This window comes from Chelon labrosus (genome assembly GCF_963514085.1).
Source record: "Chelon labrosus genome assembly, chromosome: 9".
Lineage (NCBI taxonomy): Eukaryota > Metazoa > Chordata > Actinopteri > Mugiliformes > Mugilidae > Chelon > Chelon labrosus.
The window spans coordinates 5,920,308-5,947,181 of record NC_140359.1 but is presented as its reverse complement, the minus strand read 5'-3'; the positions used below and the strand labels follow the sequence as shown (position 1 = coordinate 5,947,181).

Below are 26,874 nucleotides of genomic sequence, written 5' to 3'. Positions count from 1 at the left end.
AATGTGAACTGTATGCTTTTTAAAGAGTTCTTTCGTAAACTATTTGTAAAACCGAAGTATTTTCACATGGTTTATTGTATTTTTTTTTTATTATATTTATTCTATTCAGTTATTGTGGAAGTTCACGGCCCAATGTTTACATGACCGCATGTTGTGTATGAAGCCCCTCCCCCTGCCGGAGCGGCTGTTTGGCGCGATGACGTCACTTACACGTAGATTGTTGGGGCTGGAGAATTCGCGGCGATGGCGACGACGGCTCTGTGCTGGAAGGGAACGCAGTGAAGCTGGCCTCGGCTCGGATATGACTAATTTCTATTTGATAGAGGTCGGTTTGCTGCTCAGTAATTGCACGGGCTTCGGATGAGTTTTTGGCTTCTGACTTCTCAACACTCCTTTCGCTGGTGAGTCCGCCGGTTTGTGGTCATTCCTCGGTGTGTTTTGACAGAGGCCTCCTTTCTGGGGTCCGCCCTCCATCTCATAACAACAAAAACAGTTGAAGAGAGCAGCGCTAGCTCCAGCGGCTAATGCTAGTTAGCCCGCTCACTGGCTGGTGTGTGTCACAGCCACTAAAGAAAAACACAGAGCGCTATGACATTGTGACAAAACATTACAATGTTAATGTCGGCTGTTTGCAATCCAAAATAACTTATTTGGACTAGGCGTTATCTCGCAAAAATTACTTTACAGTCGAGCTTCTGTTGATAAATGTTAGCTAGCTAACACTTTACGGTGGATAGCTTCAGACAATCTAGCTTAACGTCGCCGAAAGAGAAAGAAGAGCAGTAATAAAATCACCCCTAGTCGGCTGGCTACTTTACTTTGTTGACGACGTGGGTTGTTATTAATACAAACAAACTGTTAGCATCATTTCGTCAGCTGCTGAATTTTCGCCGGACAACAAATGATTTCTCCACATCTAGCTAGCTGATAACGTTATGAGGCTTTGCCAGCATCCATTGAGTTGACCATTTTAATTTCAGGGTATGGATTTTGGCTGACGGAAGCTCATCTTTAATTGCCAACTGGAGTTGTATGTCCTTTGTAAAAGCCGAAATGATTGGCGTGAATTAACGTTTTAATTGCTAACGGAATCGACAGAGTTAACGTTAAAAATAGTAAAATTAACGTACAAAAAGTTTTTAGTACCGCTGTTCATAAGCTCTCTGTCGTTGCAGTTCACCGGCCCAGTCTGTTTCATTTTTAAAACTTTCTGAATTAATTTAGGAGAAGTAGGCTCGATAATGTTGCAGCCTGTGATGCTTGCTGGCCTGTCACGGGATAGGAGTAACGTTAAGGCTCTAAGGGGCTTAGCCTTCCCTGTGTGACTGTGTGAACTCAGAGCCAGACTGAGCCGTGGCCACGGGTCAGCAGCGGTAAACAGAGCCGTGTGTTGGACAGATATGCTTTATCAGGTAGCACCAGCAGTAAATGCTGCAGTCCTCACTTAGTGAAGTAATGACCTCTCTTGGCTTGCTCTACAACACTCTCAAAGATCAGGGCTATGACATGGGCCTCGTCTGCCTCCGGTGCAATGGAATGTTTGTGTTTCTTTCTATCCTCAGGCATCTTAAAGGTTCCTGAGAAGGTGTGTTGAGCTCCTGAGCGGCCCATTCACTGACCTTCTTAGATCAGATTTCAGTCTCTGCAAGAGTAGCTGACCTTTACTACTATTTGCGGGCCTGTATGCCGAATTCCCTGACAAGTTGCCTGTTTTGAAAAGAGATGTTAGGTGATGTCACTTACACGGGCATACGAATATTTTACCTAAAAGATGGTTCAGCATTACCTGACCAAAAACAGTAGTTTGATCTTTAATTTATAATTCTTGGTGAGCTACAGTTCCAGCTGTATCACGAGCACGCTTGGCAGAAAATCAACACCAACTGGGAAGTGTTTGGCTCTGATTGGTATCTGTGCTTAACCAGCCACTTTGCCACGTATTCAGCCAATGCTGGGGCATTTAGCTACTAAGCATTTTTCGTTTTATTGTTTTACGCTGTGACAGCTTCCATATCTTATACGCCTTCTATTAGCCTATTTTAACTCAGGGGTGTGACTGCATGTTGTGATATTGTAGGAACTTGGCGTTCCTGTTCGTTTATAAAGGTGAATATTACATGACCAGTTCACATTACTGAACCATGTTTGTGTGCTAGCTAACTGTAGACTTTGAGATCTGGGTGGCTTTTTTTCCCGTTCCGAAGCTGAGTTTAAGTGGTATCTCTGAGCTCATATGCAATCCACTGTGACCACCAATGCAGCTATATTTGCCAGGGAATCAAAAGAGCTTCTGTTTTTTTTGTATGTCTTGGTGAAGAAGTACAAAATATAGAGAAGTCTGTAAGGAAAAAAAAACCCATTTCATTCATTCAGTTTCATTTCCACAGATTTCCATGTCTCTTCTGTGAGAATTTCCAAGCAGGACCATCAGCACTGCTTATCGACTATTTCTGACTGTCTGTGGTAAGTCTAAAAGAAATAACACAGTTTTAGTGACATTTTTTCCATATTCTTGAACTGGGGTCACAAGCGTTTCCCTCTTTGCTACATTTGATGAAACTGACTGAATATAAGTGGCTGCAGTGGAGACCTGAAACCTGCTGTTTTCCCTTCTAGTGCAATTTCATGTTGAATTGATTTGCTATTGAATGTGCTGAACATGACAGCCCAACCAGGGGCTCACACTCTGATGGTCGATCATGGACTACAGTCAGTTCATTGCCTAGACCCATACCCATAGAAAGTGTTTGCACATCCTGGTGTCCACATTTGACATCACAAATGCAGTAGGTCAGCAGGTTGACTAGCCTTTAAAATCCATCTGTTTCTCTCCTGCGAGTTACTTAAAAATCTGCTCACATGCACTCAAAATAAAGCCAACAGAAACCCTGAAAATAATTTCCTCCAAAGTACATGCAGCGAGTTGGTAAAGGAGGCTGCTTCAAAAACTGCTTGGTTAAAGTAAAAACGACTACATTGTTTAAATACATAACATGTATCTGCCTAGCAGAAATGAGAAAATTAGAGAAAATTAGGAATGACATGCAACAGAGGTCCCAACCCAGTTTGTGGTTGGTGTTTTAACTCCTCGGCCACCACTGTTTCACAGATGAACATGTATTTACCTCCAGCCGCCTCTTTGAACAGTGGTTTAAACCTGACAACAATCGTTTTTATTTTCAGAGAGACACACTGATCTAAACTACCTAACTGCATCCTAAATCAATTTTCAAACCGATCGATGATAGCCTCAATTGATGACCCCCCCCCCCCCCCCCCCCCCCCCACACACACACATAAAAAATAAGTATTATTATTATTATAAGTATTGTGGCAACAAAAAGCGGTTTCACAATGTCCCTAACTGACCTGAGGGGAGTTCTTTTGAGATGTTGTCAGAATAGTCAGTGTAGGATTTTGGTCATGAATTTGGTTTCTGTAAAGGCTGGACCATGTTTTGCAATAATTATCCCCGTGGTGCTGTCTGCACAGAATCTGACCGCAAACTGGATGTAAAAAAAATAGATCTTAATTCGAAGATTTCGGCCAACCTGAGTTTAAAATGTAATCAAATCACGTGTAAGAAGATAATGGTTGTTAACATCTTGTGTTTTAAACATTATGGCTTAAAGATAATAATTTTATTGGCTTTCTGCGCTCTTTTTACACAGACTGATCCAGTTCCTCATTGGGTGACCCGCACTCCTTCACTGGGGCCATGGTACAGTATCTTTTCTTCCTGCATGCTTTGGATAATAACTGCTGTGTGTCCTGTGGCCTGAGTGTCTGCAGAATCGGAACTCTCCATTGATTTTCACTTTTAATCAGCACTGTTTACCAGGAAGCAGACAGTTACATCAGCTGCAACAGTGTCAAAGGTCCTCCAAGGTTGTTGTCTAAGCGAAGCAGCTTTCAGTTTCCACTGCACAAATATGTGCCGTATTGTTGCATCATGACATAACCACTGGATCCGATGGCTTTGCCATTTTGGATTGTGTGTCTGTGTGTGACTTTATTTCATTCTTGGCATGCTGCTCCGTGATGGCTGCCCCCCTGGCTGGCCTCAGTACAGTCCTCCTCCAGCCGAGGTGACCGTGTGGATCAGCTCTGCTCATGCTGAGCAAGCGTCGAACAGGATATGCCACAGCTGTCCGTTATCTGCCATCTCTTTCTAACCACCTTAATCTTTCTTTGTGCAATGTTCAGTCTAAACTCTCGTCCTGACAGGCCATAGAGTCCTGTCAATCTTTGTCGACACAAGGCCAGACATTTTTTTTCCTTGGCTCTGCTTTTGTATCCATGCCTCACATTCCCCACTGACATGTATCCTCTGTGAATTATATTAATCTTACACAACACTTCTGTGACTTCAAACTTTTTTTTTGAACATCATGAAAGCCTAGTAATGAAAACGGCCTTAAAAATAATAAATGTCCATAATTCAATTCTGCCAACTAAATATTTGATTTAGACTATCCTTGCTATCCAGGTGCTTGTTTAAGTTAATTTCCTTGTCTGTTACTATTTGTAGAGCTCTGCATGCTGCTTTCATCAGTAATGCCATAGCATGTTGACCAAGGGGTGATTATAGTAAATTAACCGTGGTTGCAAGTGGGTGGTAAAAAAAAAGACAGACAAACAAAGCAGCATAAATGTAGCGCTGTCATGTTGGTTTCAAATGAGCTTGCTGTCATAGAAGAGGTCGTGGCACTTTGGTCATTTCCAAAAAAATGTGAAGCCAGTCTGAATTTGAACAGACAAGGAGAACTGAGGCAGTGCAAAGTTTAGGAGTACCAATAATTTTCCCTGGAAATTACCACTAAGGTGGTTTTTGCTTTTAAAACTCTTCCTTTAGACGATCTAAGAAACTAAAGCCACGGAGTGTGTGACATTAGCAGTGTAATGAGTAATAGTCAGCAAGCCATCTCTGGATCCCTGGACAAATGTTTCAAATGTCATGTTAAAATTAAAGAGAAATATTTGTGTGAAATATCTGTGGTTCATACCAGTTCACTAAGAATTAACAGGCCCTCTGTCTGCAGGAGGAGGAGGGGCAGCAGAGCTTGGAGTGTATCCAGGCCAATCAGATCTTCCCCAAGAAGTCCCCCGTCCTGGAGGAGGAAAACATGCAGGTTAGCAGTCCACTGCGCTCGCTGCTTATCTTGTGCTTTTTAAAAAATCTAGTTAGTCAGACAGTTATCTGTGAATATGTTGATGAATCTCTTCTCTGGAATCAGTTACATAACCAACATGACACATGTAACTTAAGATGACTTGCAGTTTAGCCCTTCTGGAAAAAAAACACATTTTACAGTCTGTTTTTGTTATGAAAACACCCTTTAATAGACTTCTCCGGCACTGACACGCAACTAGGTAGCACTTATAGTCGGCCCGTTAGTAATTTCAAACCTTCCTGCATTTATGTTGCAATTTTTTATTCATTAAGTTGTTTTCACACATGAAATCCAGAGCATCAGGTCTAATCATTGTCCAAAACTGCCCTTTCGCAGATGGAGCAGACAACAGGACATTGTCCTTTTAGTTTAGGTGAGAGGTGGCACCTGGTGGGATGATGCATTAGGCAACATGACCCACATCAGTACACGCACCACAAATTTTACAGTTCTGTTGACACATGGGCCCAGTCGGACAGTACACACACGGTGTACTGGAAAGCTGGCACAGTAAAGTCTGTTTAATGTCATTTGGACATTTGCGTTCTTACATATAGTGCCTCCAGGTGATATCTAAAAGAAGTTCATATATGAAGAAAGATATGCTGCTGTGTCTCTCAGTCGCCAGGTTTCTTGTCTTTAAAAGTGGCACTTCTTTCACTTAATCAGTCAGTGTTTTACTGCCAATACTGCGAGTCCACTGAAAATAACTCATTAATTCTTGCTGTTATAGAAATGGCCAATATCTTGATACAAGTTTCAAAATAGTGATGTAAACGTATCTGCTCTTGCCCTGTAGTTTGGTAAAAATGTTGTATCTCCTGCTGTTGCTAGGTGCCCATTCCTGAGCTACATGGGGAGTATTCAGCGTACGTGGGGAGAGCAGAGGATGCCATCATCGCAATGTCCAACTACCGCCTACACATAAAGTTCAAAGAGTCTGTTGTGAACGTAAGTATCTTTGAAAAGTGAACACCTGTCTCCAAGACTGCAGATATGGCTTAGAGAGTTACACAGCTCAAAATAACTGCAGACTGAACCACACAGCCTTGTTCAAGGCTGTGTGGAAGTGTGTTTTGTTGTTTTGTGAATGGACAGAGCTGGGGCCGTTCTGCCAGCGCTGCTGTGGCAGGCGATTCAGACCTGATCTCCACTGGCAGCAGTGCCGCGTGACTCTTCATCACCTCTGTTTCTACACTCGTCTGCCTGCTCCGCTTTCTCTCTGCACTTGTCGTTGCCATGGTTGCAGTTGCTCCAGTGGGGATGTATAACAGTCAGGCCCTCTCTGTCTCTGTGTCTTTTCACTATGTTAGGAGATAGGCTAGCTTTGTTACCCAAGTGCGGTGCCTTTATAAAAGAAAGATCTGGCCTTATTTACCACCAAATGGCTTCACAGTACTATATTCTTCTATATAAAGCATTTTTATATTTGTACTATCCATAGCATGGCTACTTTTTTCATAAAAAAGGTCTCACACTGCTAATTCAGTCATTTTTAACACACATATATACACACATGTGTGCAAGGTGTCTGTCTTGGACATTTATTTCCAGAGACTGAGCTCTATGCTCAATTTTTAATCTTTTAACATGCGATTCTTTGAAGGGTTTTTACTCTCAAGTTAAGTATTTGGCTTCATTTGATAAGGAAATAATTCCCTAAAGCCTTATGAAAAACATATGCTATGTTAGGATTACCAAGCTGCTCTTCAGCTAATATGTGAGGTCAGAAAAGTTGTGCAATGACAAATCATGTGACACAGAGAAAGCTTTTGGTTGTTTCACTTCCTCCCCATATAGACGTGGAAATAACACTCATTTATTTTAAAGTGAAATAGCCAGTTATATTTTGTATTTTTCTTAATGTCAGTAAATCTCATAAGAGACCAAAACAAATCGATCATATCACCAAGTATTCTCTCTGGTGTTCAAAAGCTGGCTGACACCTGGCTGCCCCTGTTGACATTTTCCCTCATTGTACAGTAATGGGGAGGTCCTACATACATCGTTTTGGTGCAGAAAATATTTACTAGTAGTTGTTGAAGTGAACCTATATGGTAATTGTCCATTTGATTGCTGCATGTTGGCATCAACAGTCATGGCTAGCAGAGGAGTAAAGAACTTGAAATGCTTCCCGCATCATTTATGTTGGGACAGTTGGCTTCACTGAAAAATGCAATAGAGGAGGAAGAAGGGTGGTGAACAAAACCAGTGTAGTTTGTGATGCCAACAGAAGTGGGTCTTTTTCTCCGACCGTCCAAAGCTAACAGGTACTCAAAGTCTGTTAAAAATAGCCCCTGATTTACCTTCAATTTTAGTAAAGTAGAGCTATAATGTTGATACCACAATCCCCAACTTGGCACTCAAGTTTGGTCATAAAACAAACTCATTGTTTAGTTTATTAAGGTTTCATTTGTATAGGGTTTATTAAGTGTTTCTGGTATGTTTAATTCATCCGAATAGTTCCTATTGCTTCTGGCTGCACCGCCTCAATGTGCATACGTCAGACAGAGCCAGCAACCCTCACACATATTTGGACGGTTTGACGAGGCATCTGCATCCCATGGCAGATCTGTCAGAACTCACAAATCAGAGGTGGGAGGCGCCGGAGGAGAGCGAGAGGCTGTTAACAAGCAGCCCAGGAATTTTGATGGTGGCCAGATTACGTAGAATGGAGGGCAGGAATTAAGTTGTGGCAGCATCTGAAATATGTGTTGATAGCAGCCCTAGTTGACGTGCGTCATTTTCATTACTGCTATCTCTGTCTTGTTCTGGATAGAGCTGTTGTTGTGAGGTGTCAGTAAGTACCCAGCAGAGCTGCACGGTGTGGAGTGGTTGATTTAACTGTATAATTAACCAGCTGGTATTGAGAGGAGTTGAATGCTGCCTGTTCATCTTGTTTTACACCTGGTGCTGGATTGAAATTAGACACCATTAAAAATATGTGTGTGTTGGAAATATTCATCACGCAAAGCATTCAAGCTGCCAAACACTAGTATAAAATGTACCACTGTTACGTTGTAATTTTTAGCACATGTTGGGAGCTTGACCTGCTGAGGACTGGCTGACCATCATGCATGGCTCCAGATTGTGTGTGAACATCGACTCGAGCCACGCCTTTTCTGAAAGCCCACTGCGCTGCTGAAAAGTGCTCTTAACTAATTAGCACAGCTTAGTCAAAAGCAGCATAGGCATTTCCCTGCAGTATTCAAAGTATGCACTTCAGTCACACGCACATGATAGTTCTGTACTTTGGATGGTATTTGCCTATAAAAGATAAGACTGCCACTCTGGGCCGAAAGGGAAGTAGAGAGACAAGTTCTTTAGCATGCATTGAGTGCTTTTGAGCTCCCATACGTAGAGTTAAGAGGATTATGTACTGTATATATACAGAGCAGAGAGAGAGAGATGTGATAAACTGATGAAGATGTACCTGAACAAATAATTGTTGTGACTTATATTAATCTTAGCACTGTGCTGAATGATGTTACACAATTAAATGTTTTATTTAAATTTGATGTTGTCGCACATGCGGCTGATTCTTGGCATGAAGGCATTACTGTGCTGACCACCACTAATTTGCTAAAGGGTTTGTCAGTTGCCGTGTACCACACTACTTGTTACTGACTGCATGTGTTTGGTTGGTACGTTTTTTAATGCAAGACTAGTGTTGACCACGTGTTACCGTCTTTCCCTGTGTGAACAGCTGAGATGTCTGTCAGAGTTTAATATGCAAGTTTGATGTATTTTGTCCTTTACTTCTGCTCTGCAGGTTCCTCTTCAGCTCATCGAGAGCGTGGAGTGTCGGGATATGTTCCAGCTTCACGTCACCTGTAAGGACTGCAAAGTCGTCAGGTATGACCAGTTAAAAACTTTGCCCTGTTTATGTGTGTAAATATATATTGGATGCTTGATTTTAAACCATGTTTCCTTAATATGTAATTATCGCAAAACTTTTCACGGAAAAAAAGCAAAATTTTATCATAATTTACTCATTAAAGTCTACGTGCCAGGTAGCCTTGTCAGCTTTTGAACGTGGCACATAGTGTAAAGGTATACTTCCAGCAGCAAATGCCGACTGTGACATCACGTCATGTGTCTGGTCTGTGCTTGTGTGAAAAGAAATAATTCTTTCAGAAAACCACATAGCTACTATTAACTGTGAGGCTAGGAAGCTTTGAAGAGCTTCAGCCTATTGCAGAGAGCTGGCCTCTCCTGAAACACGTTGATCAGTGTAATTCTAGATGATCAAATTGTTGTAAAAATATTGGTGTACTTGAATGTTGAAATTAGATAAAGCATTCTGTATGCTTTTTAACTCTTGCTGTTTTATTTACTTCTTTCTCTTCTTGTGCACTGGCTCACAAACTTATCAGCCAATCAGACTGCTCTCTCTCTCTCACTGACTTGTTCAGCTGCTGATTTAACTTCACGTTTGCTTACGGACGACCCGACTGTTGGCTTTATGTGTCACGGCCCTAAAGGGAACAGATAAATTCAATTTAATCTGGGCTTACTCAACAAGAAACAAAATGGAGTTCCTTTGATCACTGATAGAATACCAACAAACACGAGGTGTAGACTGAACTGTAACCCCAAAATACTGTACTTCCCAAGGTGTGTACAGTATGTGAAAGAGAAAGTGAAAACTCAATGATGAACTGTAAAATGCAGCCGTAGTAGTATGTGTTGGCAAAAATATTTTTCAGTATTGATGACGAATACGTTGTTAGCTTCACAACCACGGCTCCCAGAAAAAAAACTGTTGAGCAGCTCCATTTTATAAAGGCATGCTCAATGTGATGGTATTATGTCAGCTATTAAGGGAATTTTGCGAAAGTTAATTTACTAAAAATATGTTCTCTCAAACAAAGGATAATATTTCAGGTAAAAAGTGAAGTATTTCTGTTATTGCTGATTGTTTAGGTTGGCCTTTACATTTGATTTCCAGGTGTCAGTTCTCCACCTTTGAGCAGTGTCAGGAATGGCTGAAACGTCTAAACGTAGTGGTACGCCCTCCCTCTCGCTTAGAGGACCTCTTCTCCTTTGCCTTCCATGCCTGGTGCATGGAGGTGTACGCTGGTGAGAAGGAGCAGCATGGAGAGCTGTGCAGACCAGGTACCCTGCTGTCTCCCACATGTCCTCACATGACTCCAGCAGAACCACCCCTCGGTCTTATCGGACATCTCTGCCTTCTCTGCAGGTGAACATGTGACCTCTTGGTTCAAGAATGAGGTCGAGAGGATGGGCTTTGACACTCAAAACGCCTGGAGGATATCTGACATCAACAGCAAGTTCAGGTAAAAGCGGCTTTCATTCAGAATACTGCTGCTGTGTTGAGGTCTGTCCTTTACTTTCATTGGCGAACAGCACAAGTCAGTGTATGTGTTAGACAGTGGGTGGTTGTGTTTTTGTTCTCCGCTGGTGCTGCACCCTGGGCAGATATAGGGCCAGCTCCGGATTAGGTGTCTGTAGACAGAGACTTTTGTTGAGTCATCAGACCCCTTTGGTGCTCCCTCTTCTTGTTTAACTTTGCTCTCTCTGCTCTCTCTGCTCTTCTGCCCTGCCAGACTTTGCCCCAGCTATCCTCAGCAACTCCTAGTGCCAGCATGGATCACTGACAAGGAGCTGGAAAATGTGGCAGCCTTCCGCTCCTGGAAGAGGTTTCCCGCAGTGGTTTATAGGTTGGTGTATTTGTGTCTTCCTGATCTGCTCAAACTAGATGGTTAACTTGTTTATCCACACCGAGAAATGAAAAGCTTCCTTATGTGTGGGCAATTGAACTATGGTACATAAAATGTTTATAGTTTTATATCAGTGCCCTTTATTCAGAAATTACCACCACCTCCAATAGCACTGACTTAACTAGTGTGTTAAATTAGTGTGTGAGAGATTAAATCAGATGTGACCTTTGGTTTTACAAAACTACTCCAACCAGAATTGGTTGTTATGTCCATAACAGCGCCTGAGATAAATATGAGACAAAGGTTTGCTCTAGTGCCTTAAAAAAGAACCTTTTGGGTCATGAAAGCAAAAGTTACACCAGCTGGATGTACACCAAACTGCACTTAATGCCATAGTAGAATTAATCCTTGTTACACCATCTAGATTTAGTGCTACGTCAGAGGGTAACGCTACCTTGAAACCAACGATAGAGCAACCAGCTATAAGTCATTTTCAAGTTTTCAATTTGCTGGTGATATCAAGCATAAGGCTGATGCCCAACACATGGTCCAGTTGGCGAGACACATTCATTCCAATGTTGAGGTGCATGCAATCGATGCTCCAACAATGAAGACAACAAATGTTTTAAATCATCCAGTGGGTGTAAGTATTTATCACAAGGCTTGGACATATCTGACCCTGATGTAGGACTTACACCCAATGTGTTTTACATACAACTGTCTTGCAATTATCTCATTTTATTGTTTTATATTTTTTTGACATTTTACATGCTAAACTTGTAATGATTTTTTTTTTATCTTAGAATAAAAGACAAAAATTAATTGTTGTGAAATGACAAGAGAAAATGAACAGTAGATATATGTCCCTTATCTAGATAGACGGTAGGAAGCACTGGATGCCATTTCCTTCCTGTTGATAAGCTTTCAACTCAGTGAAAGCTACATTGACTTTTCAGAAGACAGTGGACTGATAATATTGTTGCACTCTGGCTCACATAAGACACCTGAGCACAGGGGCTGTGATCGCCCGCTGTGGCCAGCCGGAGGTCAGCTGGTGGGGTTGGAGAAACGCAGATGACGAGCACCTGGTTCAGTCCATCGCCAAGGCCTGCGCTGTGGACAGCAGCTCCCGCAAACACCTTTCCAACGGCAGCTACACCAACGGCTCAGACCTGCCTGATACTGATTTTGGTAGGAGCTCACACTTTCTGGCTTACTGACGTACTGTATACGCCCACACACAAACACACTTCCAGCTGAACACACACTGGCTGCGCACAGATATTTCCACGCTGAGGTCTTTCTAGCTGCATGAATTTGCAGCACACACTGTTGTGCAATCTGACCTGTTAGTGCTTGTCTGAAGCAGCAGGCATACTCAAACACACAGATCACAGTAACTTCTTTTATCAAATAGATCGTTCTGGATGTGGTTGAAACAAAATACTCGCATCTTAATGATTTATTGGAACCTTATTACTGCAATAATGATCTCAAGCCTGACATATTTTTTGTACTGAGTTGTAACTTTGCTGTGTTTTGTTTGTGTCTATCAGAATCCTCCATGACCAACAGCTCAGAGGTGGAGACCCTAGCAATCCAGCCACACAAGTTGCTGATCCTGGATGCAAGGTCTTATGCTGCTGCCGTAGCTAACAGAGCAAAGGGGGGAGGCTGTGAATGCCCAGGTAGGTTTTTGCCTGTTGTTGCTCAGTCCCTGGTCACAAGAAGAATTAGGTCAATGTGTGCTGTGGATTCAGGAGCTCAGAAGTTGACCATGAATGCAATTGTTCTCCGTCACTATTTTCACCAATGCTTTTGCTCCTGGTCCAGAGTACTATCCCAACTGCGAGGTGGTATTCATGGGAATGGCCAACATTCACTCCATACGCAAGAGTTTCCAGTCGCTACGTTTCCTCTGCACTCAGATGCCTGATCCAGCCAAGTATGTATTTCTATGTACCTCTAAATTTCCCTAGTTGTAATTCTACAACAACGCTAAGCAATCACATGCTTTGCTGTAGTAACTGAAGGTAACTAGTAAGCACAGCTGTGTTTTGGCTTTACATCTGTAACTGATTTAGAAGGCCTGGCCCAAACCCAAGTGGAGGATCTTTTTCCATCTGCACTCCCAGATTTGACACTAAAATGATGTGTAATTGAATCGTGCTGGGTTAAAAGAACGGCACTTAACGTGGTTTGGAGATCAAATCAGAAGACAAAAACAGTCTTTGAAGAATCCTCTTAACTCTGGATTTTACCTGATAAACCGAACCTAAATAACGTCCGTGTAGAAAGCATTGAAGTAGGTCATGGCACGTGAATGTTTGTCATCTAATATATTGAAGTAATACATTATCATAACAGTAAGTAAAAAAACAAATGCTTGGATTTTTAAAGCTGCTTAAATTAATCCAGCCACTAGAGGGCAAAACAAAGTCCAAAGAACACGAAAGTGTAACGTTATTGTTAGCATGTTCACAAACCATTGCCTACTATCATAACCAGCTGATAGATAAACGCTACCAGCTGACAAAAGTCCAATTTGGGCTTTTCTTTGAGCAACAGAAAAGGTTTGTCGTTGTGTTTTCAGACTAGCTAAGAGCACAACCACTGCCATAGCACATGCGTAAAAAGACTTCCATGATCGGTTTATTGATAACGGAGTAATTTTACAACATTTTAAACCTTTTCATGTTGTACTTGTCATTAATAGCTTGCTTTGGTGTCAATGCTCCATGCTATGTCAGTTAATGGGGCTTTGTTTAGATAGCTTTCCCAATTCAAAGCTATCTTAATTTGAATGATATGATGTTCATTCATAACATCTTTGGATTTTTTAAATTCATGTCATTTTCCTGCATCTTCCTGTTGGAAATCTTGCTGCGACCTTGTGGTCACACAACGAAAAATACCACAAATCTCTGGGACCAATGACAACAGTAGTTTTAATTTAAAGTAAAGTAAAGTAAAATTTTTAAAACTGAAATACCTCTTAATGATTTGATATTGAATCGAATCAAATCAGGACCCTGTGAATCGGACTTGAACTGATTTAGGATATCAGTTGCTTTAACCAGCATTATGACTTAGTGACTTGTTTTCTGTCTGCAGCTGGCTTTCTGCACTGGAGAGCACCAAGTGGCTGCAGCACCTGTCACTGCTGCTGAAGGCGGCCCTGCTGGTGGTCAATGCTGTGGACCGAGACCACAGGCCTGTCCTGGTGCACTGCTCGGACGGCTGGGACCGCACACCTCAGATCGTTGCTTTGTCCAAGCTGCTGCTGGACCCTTACTACCGCACTATTGAGGTACGGATGGGGTCTTCCTTTCTGTTAGATCCAGTCACAACTTTTGTTAACATGAAATACTATAAAAGCATTTTATTGAATAAAAAAGCTTGTACCGTCTTTGTGTAGGGCTTCCAGGTTTTAGTGGAGACAGAATGGCTGGACTTTGGCCACAAGTTTGCCGACCGTTGTGGCCATGGGGAAAATTCAGAGGACTTGAATGAACGCTGCCCTGTCTTCCTGCAGTGGCTGGACTGTGTTCACCAACTGCAGAGGCAATTCCCTTGCTCCTTTGAGTTTAATGAGGCCTTCCTGGTATGTACAAGTGTGGTGATTTAAGTCTGGTCTTGCTATTTTCATGTACAGAAGGAGAGATAGTGTGCCTCTGTATTCACGCTCGGTTTCAAATTATGAGACACTAACATGCATTTACCTCCACAAGGAATCTTCTTTCATCTCTGCTCCTGTCATACCTGAGATGTGTATACAAGCCTCTACATGTCTGTTTTTATGTATCTGCAGGTGAAACTGGTGCAGCACACCTACTCCTGTCTGTTTGGTACCTTTCTGTGCAACAGTGGCAAGGAGAGGGAGGATCGCCACGTTCAGGAGAGGACCTGCTCAGTGTGGTCGCTGCTGAGACCGGCCAACCGCACACTGAGGAACATGCTGTACTCTTCACACTCTGAGACTGTACGTCCACTGTCTGTCACACTCAGAGCACTGCTAGTTTTGGGTGTTCTGATTTATATTTAATATGTATAGATTTTAAAGCAATTAAGCTTCTAAAATGTTTTCGTTCAGAAAGTTTCTTTAAAGTCAACAGACCCAATAAAAGCCAAAGCACAGAAAGAAACGTGTTAAAGAAACGTTTCCCCAGGCAAGGCAGCTTGTCTTAAGATCCATTGTAGGAATGATGTGCCTCAGAGATATATATTTCACAATGTTTCCTTGAACTTACTGCAAATTGTTATGGGCTCACACTTGATTTACAAATCTTTTTGACACCCTTCTCCGAATTGCATTTTTGTGGTCACTTTTGTTTTGAGTGTGGAACATAAAAACTCTTCTGCTGAGCACAAGGGGAAAACTGTACTCACAACTTAGGCCATTCTCAAACTGGTTTGGTTTTATTTTTTTGTTTCAGGCATTACAGTTACTTCCTGTGTAATTTTGTTGGTATTATTTGTTATTTTCCCACTCTGTCGTTGATTGTATCCTCAGTTAAGTTTGCAGCTCTTGTTGCAGGTTCTCCACCCAGTATGTCATGTGAGGAATCTGATGCTGTGGACGGCGGTATATTTGCCCAGCTCGTCTCCCACCACACCCTCTGATGACTCCTGCGCCCCCTACCCTGTGCCTGGTGCCAACCCGGAAGATGCGCCCCTGGGCAGGTGAGCCTGGCGCGCTGGCACCCGACTCCCCCTCTCTTCCTTCCTCATGTAAGATAAACACAGGTCGAGGACTCCCACAGCCAGAGGGGCCCGGCTTTTCAGCTCCACTGCATAGATACTTTGCTCTGCTCAGGCCCTAAAGGTCACCCAAACTGTTTTGTGCTCTTGCTTATCGCGTGTCTCAGGACAGCCACAACATCATGGAGGAACAACAGGAAGTTGATTCCTTTCAGCGTTGACATAGTTTATGACAGCTGCCTCTAAGTTACAAAGACAATGTCTGTATGCTTCCCTTTCATTACGTTTGTTCTGCATTTTTCTTGTTTTGATGAAGCTGACGTGATTGATTTGTTAACTAAACATTTTCAATTTTTTTTAGATTGAATCATAGGGTGTCAAACTCACTGATCCATTGTTATGTAAAGAAATGCCGTTTCTGTTTGTAACCGTTCTCTCATTTTCTGCTCAGACGTACGAAGACCCGCTCTTTCGACAACTTGCCCAGTGCATGTGAGCTGGGAAGCTCACTGGCACCCAACCGCCGCTCCAGTGACCCGAGCCTCAATGAGAAGTGGCAGGACCACCGGCGTTCTCTGGAGCTCAACATGGCAGTGGGCCCAGAGGGAGGGGGGAACCAGGATCAAGAGGTTCTCCCTAACGGAGCAGGGCCATTTCCAGAAGGAGGGGACTCTGAACTGGACGATAGCCCACAGTCCCATGGCTCACAGGCTGAGCTCAGACAAGAAGCCTCTGTAAACTCAGCAAATGAGGATGCGGAGGAGGCGGAGCTCTCTGTGGCAGTGTGTGTGGCTGAGGGCCAAATGGAGAACATTCTTCAGGAAGCCACAAAGGAGGAGGCAGGAGCCGATGTTCAGAGAGATGGAAGTGAGACTGTCTCTCATGTCATTAATACTAATAACACAGAGGTGAAAACGGAAGCAAAAGCTGAGGAGGAGCGTCCGTTTACAAAGGTGAATGGGACTGAGATGCAGAGAGAAATACTTGCAAATGGTCACCATCCAGAAAACGGTGTGATGGAGGCTGAGGAGGATGTTGACTCACCCCCTCTGCCTACCCATAAGGAAGAAGAACTGGACCAACAAGCAACTGAGGTGGGTCAGACATCAAAAGACCCAGTGAAGCAGAATGTAGAGAACTTGTCTGTACAAGAGGAGGTTGCACATGGACCCAGTGAATCCAGCGCAAGTGAGCCAGAGCAGCCTGCAGCCCATAGAACTATAACTAATGGCTTTGTGGACAGGTCACCTGAAGAGCCAGGCCTGGATGAGGAGACCTGCCCTGACTCTGAATCTGACCATGGAGTCTGTGAGTCAGTGGAGCAGGTGGATAAGAGGGCCTCACTGATGGAAAGCTCCACAGAGACTTTAACTGAAGAGGCCTGCAGCAGGTTGGAGCCGTCATCACAGCCACCTGTTGGTCTGAACCGTCAGCCCTGCAATGATGGCAGGAGCCAACTTCCTTGCTCCAGGAAAGAGAAAGGACTGGAGACAGGTGAGCACAGCTTAAACAGAACTTTAAATGGGGGCAACAAGCGACCCTCTGTCAGTGCCTTTCAGTCTGTGAGTTCTGACCTTAGCAGGGAAGGGCTTTGTAATGGGGACAACTCTGAGTGGGAGCCCTGCGGAGTAGTGCCTCACTGGGTCAAAGTGAATGGGGAGCGGGCCCCTCTGAGTCGACAGGTTTCCCTAGCAAGCTGCAACTCCCTGATCCTTCACCCACGCGGCAGCTGCTCTCAGCACCGCTGCTGCCACACCCTGCTGAGCCGGGTCGCCATTAGCCCAGAGCAGCCGTCCCGTAGCCACTTGGACGACGATGGACTGACCCTGCACACAGATGCCATCCAGCAAAGGCTGAGGCAGATTGAGGCAGGGCACCAGATGGAGGTGGAGACTCTAAAGAAGCAGGTGCAGGAGCTGTGGAGCCGACTGGAGAATCAACAGCACGCTGGCTCCCACAGGATCAATGGAGACATGGGAGACGAAGTGGTAAGATACTGTAAAAAGTCTGTAACAGTAAAACTGACTCGCCCTCCCATCTGTTTACAACCTACATGCAACTAGTGTTGGCACCCCATTAACCTTTGCTGGTAAAAGCAAGGCTGATAGGGATCGTGTTTTTCTCTCTCCATGCAGACCTCGATGACAGACTCTGAGTACAACCTGGACCCAAACTGTTTGTCGCGCTGCAGCACAGAGCTCTTCTCTGAGGCCAGCTGGGAGCAGGTGGACAAGCAGGACACCGAGGTAAACATCCACCCTTACCTAAATGTATTCATCAATTAGGAAAGGAACAAAGCTCTCAAAGCATGATTTGTTTGTTGGTGAGCTGCTCTGTGGCAGGAGGCTTTGAACTGACAGTGTATGTACACTGCAGGTCACTCGCTGGTACCCTGATCATTTGGCAGCCCAGTGTTACGGCTGTGAGAGCAGGTTCTGGCTCGCCACCAGGAAGCACCACTGCAGGTAAGAACTGAGGCTTATCAGACGGCAGAATCTCCAGCCTTCAGACGACATCATCGACTACTTCTGTCTGTCCTGTTGAGGCGATCCCTCAGTCATTTCTGTGCGGTTCGGAATGAGGTTCTTGTATTTGTGTACCCAGTTTCAGCTGAGGCAGGTTCATCTTCAGTGATGGAATTTAGTTCTCTCCTTGTATAATTCTGCAGACTGCTCAAAATGAGACATTGATTCATTTTGGTTTCCACCAGTGAGCTGCTCCTTCCTGTAGTTATATATACTGATATAAAAGAAATCACTTTGCTCCTTCTTGAATTTGTATCGGTGCAAATGTGTATACTATGCAATCTCAAAGTCTTTTTACAATGTTTTCATGAGAATCCCAACCCTCCACCATTAGGTCATGAGAGGCATTAATAGACGTATTCAAACCGATGCAGTTGAAACAAATATATTTGACAACTAACCAGTTGATATGATCAGGGTTGTTTTGTTGTCGCAAGCTGAGTTGTCCTCTGGTATCGATCCCAGTTTAGCACTTTTATGCAAATTACAGGGACATCATTTGGGGTGCAAGAAAATATTGTAACAGCTGTTGTCTTGAATGGATACAGCTTTATCAGAACCCCAAGTGTTTGTTGTGTGTGCCTTTGGAAATGGGGATATGAACTATTAGAAATTTTGGAACAAGCTGTGAAGTCGGCTTGTTTACCTGTAATTTGCTACTGCTAGTTTTTTGCAACATGGCTGAATATTTTTCCGATTCTGAGGTTGTGGACGAACCGTAGCTCTCTAATTATCTCCCGAACGACTACAAATTATTATAAAACGATCGTATTTTAGGACAGAAATGAAGTCCAGGTTGTAAAAAAAACGGTAGTTCCCCTGTAATGACCAGTTTCTTTATTTAACTTTATTACCAGAGATGTTTCTTTCATCTACTTTTGGCGACATTGCAGTGGTGAGATTACTCTGTCTATGGACACTACCAGGCTTCGAGTTGTAATCTGAGCTTTCTTCTGCCTCGGTGGTCGATTAATAGTTTGAAGTTGGATTTTCTCCGATGTCTCTGTAGATTGTTCTTAGACGGATGAGATTTCTTTTGATGAGTTTTAGCTATTTATCTCATTCCATCAGCTGCTGGTATTTCCTCCGGCGTTCACTTCCTCATATCAGTGTTGTCAGCTCTTTGCGTCTTCTTCTCTGTGGCAGGTTGGATCAAGATAACCACAGAGGAGTCATTTTGAATGTCCAGTTGTGTACCTTATAATAAGTGCAGACAGTTTCAACACACATCTGTAGCAGGAAGTGTGGTGTAGGGTTATTTTTCTCCACTGTTCAGGTAGTTCTTATCCATTGTCTGCCCCTCTCCTCCTCTACAGTGGCAGGGAGCCTGTCCAGGAGGTCTGGTGAGATCCGGCTCCCTTGTCCCGCCCCACCCCTCCACCCCTTTAACCTGGCATTATCACTGCACATTCCTCCTCCCCATCCTAACCCCACCACCACCACCCTCCCTCTACCCCCTACTCACTTGCTGCATTTCCCTTCACTCTGTCGTAGCTATCAGCCGCTTCTCAGGGAAGTCTCTCTTCATTTCTGAGATGTATCGATGTGCGTCCTGCAGCAGCAGTGTGTTTCCATTCAGCGGTTTTAAATGGCTGCGAGCACGGTGCTGTCAGTAGGTCAGCTGTGAGAGGTCGAGGGCTGAACATTTTGCATCTAAATAATGGACCCCCTGAACCTCAACCCTCCTCCTACCATAGCACCACATCAGCACCCTGCCCCACCCACACCCTGGCAGCATGCTGCCCCAAACCAGCCCCTGCATCTCACCTCCCAGCAGCACAGCATGGTGTCAGCGGCCACTCAGTCCACCTGGTGGTGCAAAAGGCCGGAGTAAATTAGCCCACACATTGTGGAAAAAAAAGACAAAAAGGTGTGCTCAGGGTGAATACAGGCAGGTAAAAGGAACCACTGTTTGTGTGTGAGCATGGCCTAACATCTGAATCTGAGCATGGGTATTTGAAGCCTCCAGTGTGCCTACTTGTCCAGTGATGGCAACATATTTAATGGGCTGAGTAAATATCACCGCTGTGTGTTATAGCACCTCCGCTAAGCCAGCATGTAGCAAAACACCACAGCAGAGTTGAAGTGTAAACCGGATGAGTGGACACCTCCTTCTTTCCACCTGTTTTATCATGCGTCCCAGGTGCTACAGTTTTAATGTGACACCAGGATCGCGGCTTAATGCTTTATTTGTTCATTTCTGCATTAAAGGCCAAGTGATTAGTGCTACTGATTTTATATTTTTGAATATTGTCCACACATAAAAAGATCAATTTCAACTATAATTTTAGTTATCATATGTTACAGTATTAAAAACACAAAACTAAAGGACTTTTCCTGGAACTCTTTTGCCATAGATTTCCATCTTCTTTAAACTTAAAGCAAATGAATCAACCAAGACTAACTGTAAACATGACTCATCAGTATCATTGATTATTTAGGCCATGGTATGTCCAAAAAAAAAAACCTGAAACAAAGGCAATTTAAACATCTGCCCCCAAAAAGTTTCACGATCCCAATTACATGTAGTGTCTGGTTTCTGGTCATTAATGAGATGCACCAGCCATAGATGCTCCTAATAAAAACTGAAAGCCCCTACCAATCATTTGCCTTCAGCCTTTGTTTTTGCTTTGTTTTTGGATATATAGTAGATGTATAGTATTTTCACCATAAATCTGAATGCTGCAATTCCTGCAATATTTCTTAAATTTCCTGGAATGTTTGATCAAACTTGATAAATAAAATAAATGAATAACTTAATTATTAAATAAATAATTCTGCTTAATCTCATATTCAGCTACAGTGCCTGTAAAAGTTATTATGTGAATTATAATTTGGCTTTTTTGATAAGAATTTATAAAAAAACAAACTCTTAACCTCAAAGTGAAAACAGATTTCCACAAAGTAAAATGAATTAAAAAAATAAAATATAAAACAAGTGATTGCACAAGTGTTCACCCTCTTTAGAGTGACCAACATAATGTAGGTCCTGGCAGTTGATCCTTTGGTGGTCTTCTGTTTGCTGACCACCAGTCAGGGAGCTCTTACTGTTTTTCCAACTTCCTATGTTACTGTTAACCAGGAAATCATCTATTCTTACAGGTTTCAAAATGTTTCTGTGGGAGTAGAGCCCCACATTGTTATTGCTTGCCTAACCTAGCAACAGTAACATAGGAAGTCAGGACTTGACTCAGGGTTGGTGCATGCTGATTGGTGGTTAGCAGGCCAATCAGAAGGCCAGCAGAGAGTCACTTGGTGTGTGAAGTTGTGAAACTGAGATCACCCGAGGGCAGTGAATGTGTCTCCAGTGGCTGGAGTATAAAGACAGCTGTGTCTTAAAGGTCCACTCAGGGGTTTATCAGTGTTTCTAGCTACAGTTACAAGAAAAAACTCTGAGAAAGAGTTATTGAAAGGTACAGCTTAGTCAAAAGAAGCCAAACTATACTGACTATGATTCATTTGTAAAAGCAATAAAAAGGAGTGAATACTTTTTATAGGTACTGTACTTTGAAAGTGTTGGTAGCGTAACGAGTCAGTGTGCCGACACTTTCTTACCTGGCAGGAGGTAAAGATAAAACTCCAGCTCTGGACACATTAAATCCAGCTGTTAATGTGCAGAACAGAGTTTAAATCATAAATCATATTTCAGACAGTGTACAGAGGAGACGCATGGTAACTGTAGGTGTAAAGAGGCTTCGTCTCAGGATCCTTCATTGACTGGTCTGTGTCCTCCTGCAGGAACTGTGGTAACGTGTTCTGCGCCAGCTGTTGCGACCAGAAGATCCCAGTGCCAAGCCAGCAGCTGTTCGAGCCCACCCGCGTCTGTAAGACCTGCTACGGCAGCCTCCAGCTCAACTCGGCTCCCCTGGACCTGGAGCTGGAGAAACCCATCGCAGCCAGCTCCAACTGAGGCTCGGAGGACCGGGATGAGTGGAGTCTAGCATAGCCGCCAGCCGCTGACACGGGCGCCCTGCTGAGGAGCACAGGGGCTACACCGAATGTCCCATGTACTTTGTGTGTGTGTGTGTGCTGCAGATACGGAGTTTAATGTGTATATACAGAGGATGACGGAGGAGCCGAATGATGTGTTGGCAAGCTGCCGAGAGCTTCTGACTGGTGGCTGTGCACAGGGGTGGGTGGTGGGTGGTGTGTGTGAGTGTGTGAGAGGAAATCTCATATTGGCCACTCAGTGGGATTGTGGCACTGATGGGACTGCACTCCGTGGCTCGAGGAGCGAGAATGGACAGCCTTGGACCAGGCAGGCAGAGCGGGTCATCTCACTGTGTTCGCCGAAGTCTCTCGGAGGACTTCGGTCCGCTGAACAATTTTCCTACTGTTTGAGGTTTCTCATCAGACCTCTGAGCACCATCATCTCCCAGCTCGGACTCTTCTCTGGAGGATGTGAGATCAGAAACGACGAGGAAAACGTCCTGGCAATCACGAGACGCTCCCTCAGCACATGACAAATATTGTTTAGGTAAAAGCTTAAAGGGTCAGTTCACTCAAATTGTCAAAAAACCTGACCATGCATCTACATTTATTTTTCCATCTCTGATATTCCTGCTGCCTCAACCATCAGGGCTTCAACTGTTACTTTATTCACGTGTCAATCAGAAAGTCATGTCATCAATTAGTTTATGACAGTAGTGAAATTAGTCCATTATAATATCTTAGAGACAGAGGTTGGAGCTCAATCCCCCAAAAACATTTTGTTAGGGTGAAGAAGCTTTCACCAGACAGTGATTCTTATGATTTAAATAGTCATGAAATTATTGTGTTTAGCTCAGATCACTAAAAAGTGGCATTTAAAGTAACATGCAGAGGTTTAGTGTTGCATTTACAGACAGATGGGGGACTTTCAAAGCTCTAGTGGTGCTCTAGCGCCAAAGAATGCATGATCCTACATTTCCCACAATGCACCTTAGACTGTTTAATGACATGCTTCTGTTGTGAGTCTTTTCTCTTCACACCTGATGATTGTTGCTGCCTTCAAATGGAACTGGTGAGGTTGTGGTTACGACATGGGAAGTCGTGTACACAAAGTGTTTAGTGTTGAAGCGGTAACGTTGGCTGTAAGTCATGAGGACTCTGCTGCTAGGCAACTGTTGGCATCTAGAAGCCACCAAGGCTAACAGTTAGCATACTAACAGGCGGGCAGCTTAATGAAGGAAATGTAAAGTCATAAAGAAAAGATCCCCATTGGGAATTACAACATTTTACCCAGACATGTTATATAATGTGATTAAAATATTAATATATTAACTCACCAGCTTCCTCTGTTTCTGAAAACATCAGCACCTTGTAAACCCCAACCTTCCTAAATGTCACCTTTTGAAGGCAGCAAGTGATTTTTTTCCCCAACTTGATCCAGTATTTATAAATCCACCAAGAAATCAAAATGTCATTACTCTGGCGAATCAGCCTTTTTGTGTTTTGGGTGAACAGACCCTTTAACTTCAGGTGGGCTGAATCTCAATTCTCTGCTTGCTTTTGTTTGTTTTTAATCGGCTTTTCACACAGAAAGGTACAAACGTCACTTGAAAGTTCATTAGGTACACTAGTGAAAACAAACGGATTCTCATATAACAGTCCTGCACTAAATCTTGTCTTGGTGAAGGTTATGGTATTCAGTATTTGTTTCAAATAACTGAGGCTGATTGTAGCACTATTGAATTGTTTTGTGTTGTACCGACACATGTTTCTATTATTTTGTCAGTCAGTGGGCTAGGCTGAGTAAGAGAAACACTTTTAGTTCAGTCCATTTTAACAGCACCACAAACTACATGCACCAAAATAATCATCCAGTTGAATTCATCTTTCTGACGCTGTTTCAACATAAACTGAACATTTTAACTGTCAGGAAGGAAGATTTAGAGCAGGACTGTTAGAATGTATTCTTTTTTCAGTAGTGTACCTAATGAACTGGCAAGTGAGTGTAGATACAGTGTAAATGGCTAATAGACAAACAAATACAAAATGGAAAGTGAAATAATAGATGAGCAGCTGTATTATTTTGTGTTTACCGAGTGTTGAGGTTCAGCCTCGAATCTCAAAGTCGAGGGTTCAGCGTTTCATTTAAATGTCGTCGATCTTTGTCCGACCCTTTAACAGCTGACGGCGACTGTTCTCACCAGTCTGCTGGGAGCGTAAACCGATGTGGCGTTGTCGGCTTGTGTCTGCAGGTTGTTTGTGAACTGTTAGCCATAACCTTCATGCCCTTCAATCACAAACGCCCTTTTTTTAAAAAAAATAAATAAATACATAAAACATTTCACCCAGCAGGCACTGGGAGCTGGACACCACGCTCGCTTTTCTTTTCAGCCTCCTGGTGGAAATCAGAGGAGTTGTGAATTTCATGCACAGATTTTATTTTATTACGTTTGCGAGGTGAGGGTCTGCCACGTCTGTTTCCACCTCGATCGGCTGAAAACGGGCGAGCGGCGGCGGCCGCAGCAGAAAGGGCTTCTTGGCGTTTTCCCTAAAAGTCTGTTAATCTTTCAGAGAAGCTCCACTGAGACGCCCACTCTGCCTCATTCAATGACCTCCTCACACACACTTTTGTTTTTGTAAGATAAATGAATAAAATAATATATTCAGATACCTATATAGCATTTAAGAAAAAATGTATAGAATCCTTGAATAGTGGCTCACTTAATTAGTCACCAAAAAGTTTTTACTTTCTTTCTCTATGTTGTTAATTTCAGAAAATACCTATATTTTACAACCTGTTGAGAACGACAGCTTGTTTCTTTGTTTTATTTTTTTGTTTTTTTATAGAGAAGCAGGGTGTCCTGTTTTGATGCTGCAGTGGTTTTTCCCATTTGAATGCGATCATCGCTTATTTATTTTGTTGTTGAATTGCTGTTTAAAAAAAAAAAAAAAAAAAAAAAATCCAGACAATTCAAATGCCACGGGATAATCAGTGTTTGTGAGGTGGAGAACGACAGAGAAAGAGAGGGAGAGGTTTGAGCTGTGGCTACGACGACGCTGGTCATTTCAGGAGATTTTAGCCAATCACGTGTGTGGATGTAATGATTTCCTGGTTGTGAGTCAGTAGCCAATGAGACGTCTATGCACCGAGAGAACAGTGGTCCAAAACAAGCAGCCTGAACCCAAATTAAAAGCCCCCCGCCCCAACACGTTAACATTACTCCATCTACAAACACTACCTCTACTTTGTACACACACGCTCACACACTGAGCTTCTAGTTGCTTTCCACTGAGGATGGCCTTTGTTGTTGTTGTTTTCTCATTGATCAGCTGGAATATTAAAGGTACAGCTCCCCCTTTTTTTTCCCTGAGACTGCCAGTTCCTCATCAAAGCTTCGACTATCAGAGGAAATGCTCAGACTTGTGATTGGCGACAGGATTCTTTGAGTGTGGCGGTTGGGACGAGTGGCGTGTGTGCAGTGGTGGTCAGAAACAACAACAAGGCTTGAAGTGTTAGGAGTTTGGTTTTTTCTTCTCCCTCCTGGAAGAAGTAGTGAACGTGTTTTAATTTGTACAGCTCCACCTTTAGTTTGTCCCTCATACATGAGACGCTGTCAATGTAATATTTACAAAAGCGTTTCGAGGAGCCATGGCAACAGCCCTGATAAGGCGTCACTTTAATGCAGATGGGTAAGACATTTACTACAAATGTTTTCTGATTTTATGCAGACCACAAGGTGTCCAAAACTTGCCAGTTCATTAGGTACACTAGTGAAAAGAAACGCATGCTGATGTAACAGCTGTGCACTAAATTCCCTTTGTTTAGAATAACAGAGAGCTGTTGATTCAACTGTTCCATTTTGGAGGCTGTGGTACTAATGAATTGTGTTTCTATTATTTTGACCAGACCATTTTAGTCAGTTGGCTAGCCTAAATAACAGAAATACTTTTTGGTTTAATCCAGTATGGTTTCTACATTGTCCAAAATGATCACAGTTGAGTTTCTGATGCTGTTGTAACGTTAACTGAACACCGTAACAATCACAAAGGAGGATTTAGTGCAGGAATGTTGTGTTGGCATGAATTAATTCACACTAGTAGATGGCTAAAATAAATGTGTGTAGCGTCCCTTTATAAATCCTCTTTCTCTATTTTCACCACCGTCACAGGCATGGAGTGCACCGAGCTCGTCTTAGTTCAACAAATCCATGAATGTGAAATGATTAAAAATAAGAAACTTTTTTTTTTTCTTGCACACGACATTAAGTAGACACTGCCACAGAGTGCATCACAATAAAGCTGAAACTGAAAGAGTGCTCTTCAGTATTGTAATGAGCGTTTAAGGCTGGATGTGTGTGTTGGAGGATAATCAGCTGACACACATTTAGATTCCTTTCCTTTCCCAACAAGTTCTCTTGCATATTTTTCTTCACTCACGCTCTGCATCGCTGCGACGGCCCAGTAATCACTCGTGTGTGTGTGTGTGTGTGTGTGTGTGTGTGTGTGTGTGTGTGTGTGTGTGTGTGTCTCCATGTGAATGCATCAAAGCGTTGGCGTGACTGTGTGTGTCTCTCTTGGTGGAGACTGGTGCCAAGCAGTTTTATTACGGGTCTCTCACAAAGGGATCACTCATGCTTTCTTTTTTTTTGTTTTGTTTCTTTCTCTCCTCCCCACCTTCCGTTTGATAAGCACTTTGAACCTTCTCATGTCTGTACGAGGAGTGTGTAGCTGTACATAGCAACTTCCTGTAAACGACAAGTGCTCCTTGTTCGGTCTGAATATTTTGTTTTTGTTGGATTTTACTTTAAAAGAGCATTACGTTGTTGTAGAATTAAAGGAGAAATAAACTAGGTAAACCCA

At 43.1% G+C, this 26,874-nt stretch overlaps 1 protein-coding gene across 2 annotated transcripts; it reads left to right on the top strand.

The window, feature by feature from the left end:
* The first annotated feature begins 209 nt into the window (after positions 1 to 209).
* mtmr3 (myotubularin related protein 3) lies at positions 210 to 26,874 on the top strand. Of its 2 annotated transcripts, XM_084551174.1 has the most exons (20): positions 210 to 401; positions 2,388 to 2,463; positions 3,672 to 3,721; positions 5,043 to 5,132; positions 6,009 to 6,125; positions 8,947 to 9,029; positions 10,126 to 10,292; positions 10,378 to 10,474; positions 10,745 to 10,858; positions 11,859 to 12,049; positions 12,415 to 12,546; positions 12,692 to 12,803; positions 13,973 to 14,168; positions 14,277 to 14,462; positions 14,670 to 14,840; positions 15,396 to 15,541; positions 16,011 to 17,547; positions 17,695 to 17,805; positions 17,936 to 18,024; positions 21,823 to 26,874. In XM_084551174.1, the coding sequence occupies exons 3-20, from the start codon at positions 3,719 to 3,721 to the stop codon at positions 21,992 to 21,994; spliced, it is 3,714 nt and encodes a 1,237-aa protein (XP_084407300.1). In that variant the 5' UTR covers positions 210 to 401; positions 2,388 to 2,463; positions 3,672 to 3,718; the 3' UTR covers positions 21,995 to 26,874. The 2 variants fall into 2 exon arrangements, with proteins under 2 accessions (XP_084407300.1, XP_084407301.1); XM_084551175.1 differs by lacking the exon at positions 17,936 to 18,024 and having other exon boundaries at positions 21,823 to 21,966.

Bases quoted from the DNA above. Each gene is read 5' to 3' on its own strand.
- mtmr3 (XM_084551174.1), top strand. The intron at 12,547-12,691 runs GTAGGTTTTTGC...CTCCTGGTCCAG, and splicing joins GGGAGGCTGTGAATGCCCAG to AGTACTATCCCAACTGCGAG. The intron at 12,804-13,972 runs GTATGTATTTCT...TTCTGTCTGCAG, and splicing joins CAGATGCCTGATCCAGCCAA to CTGGCTTTCTGCACTGGAGA.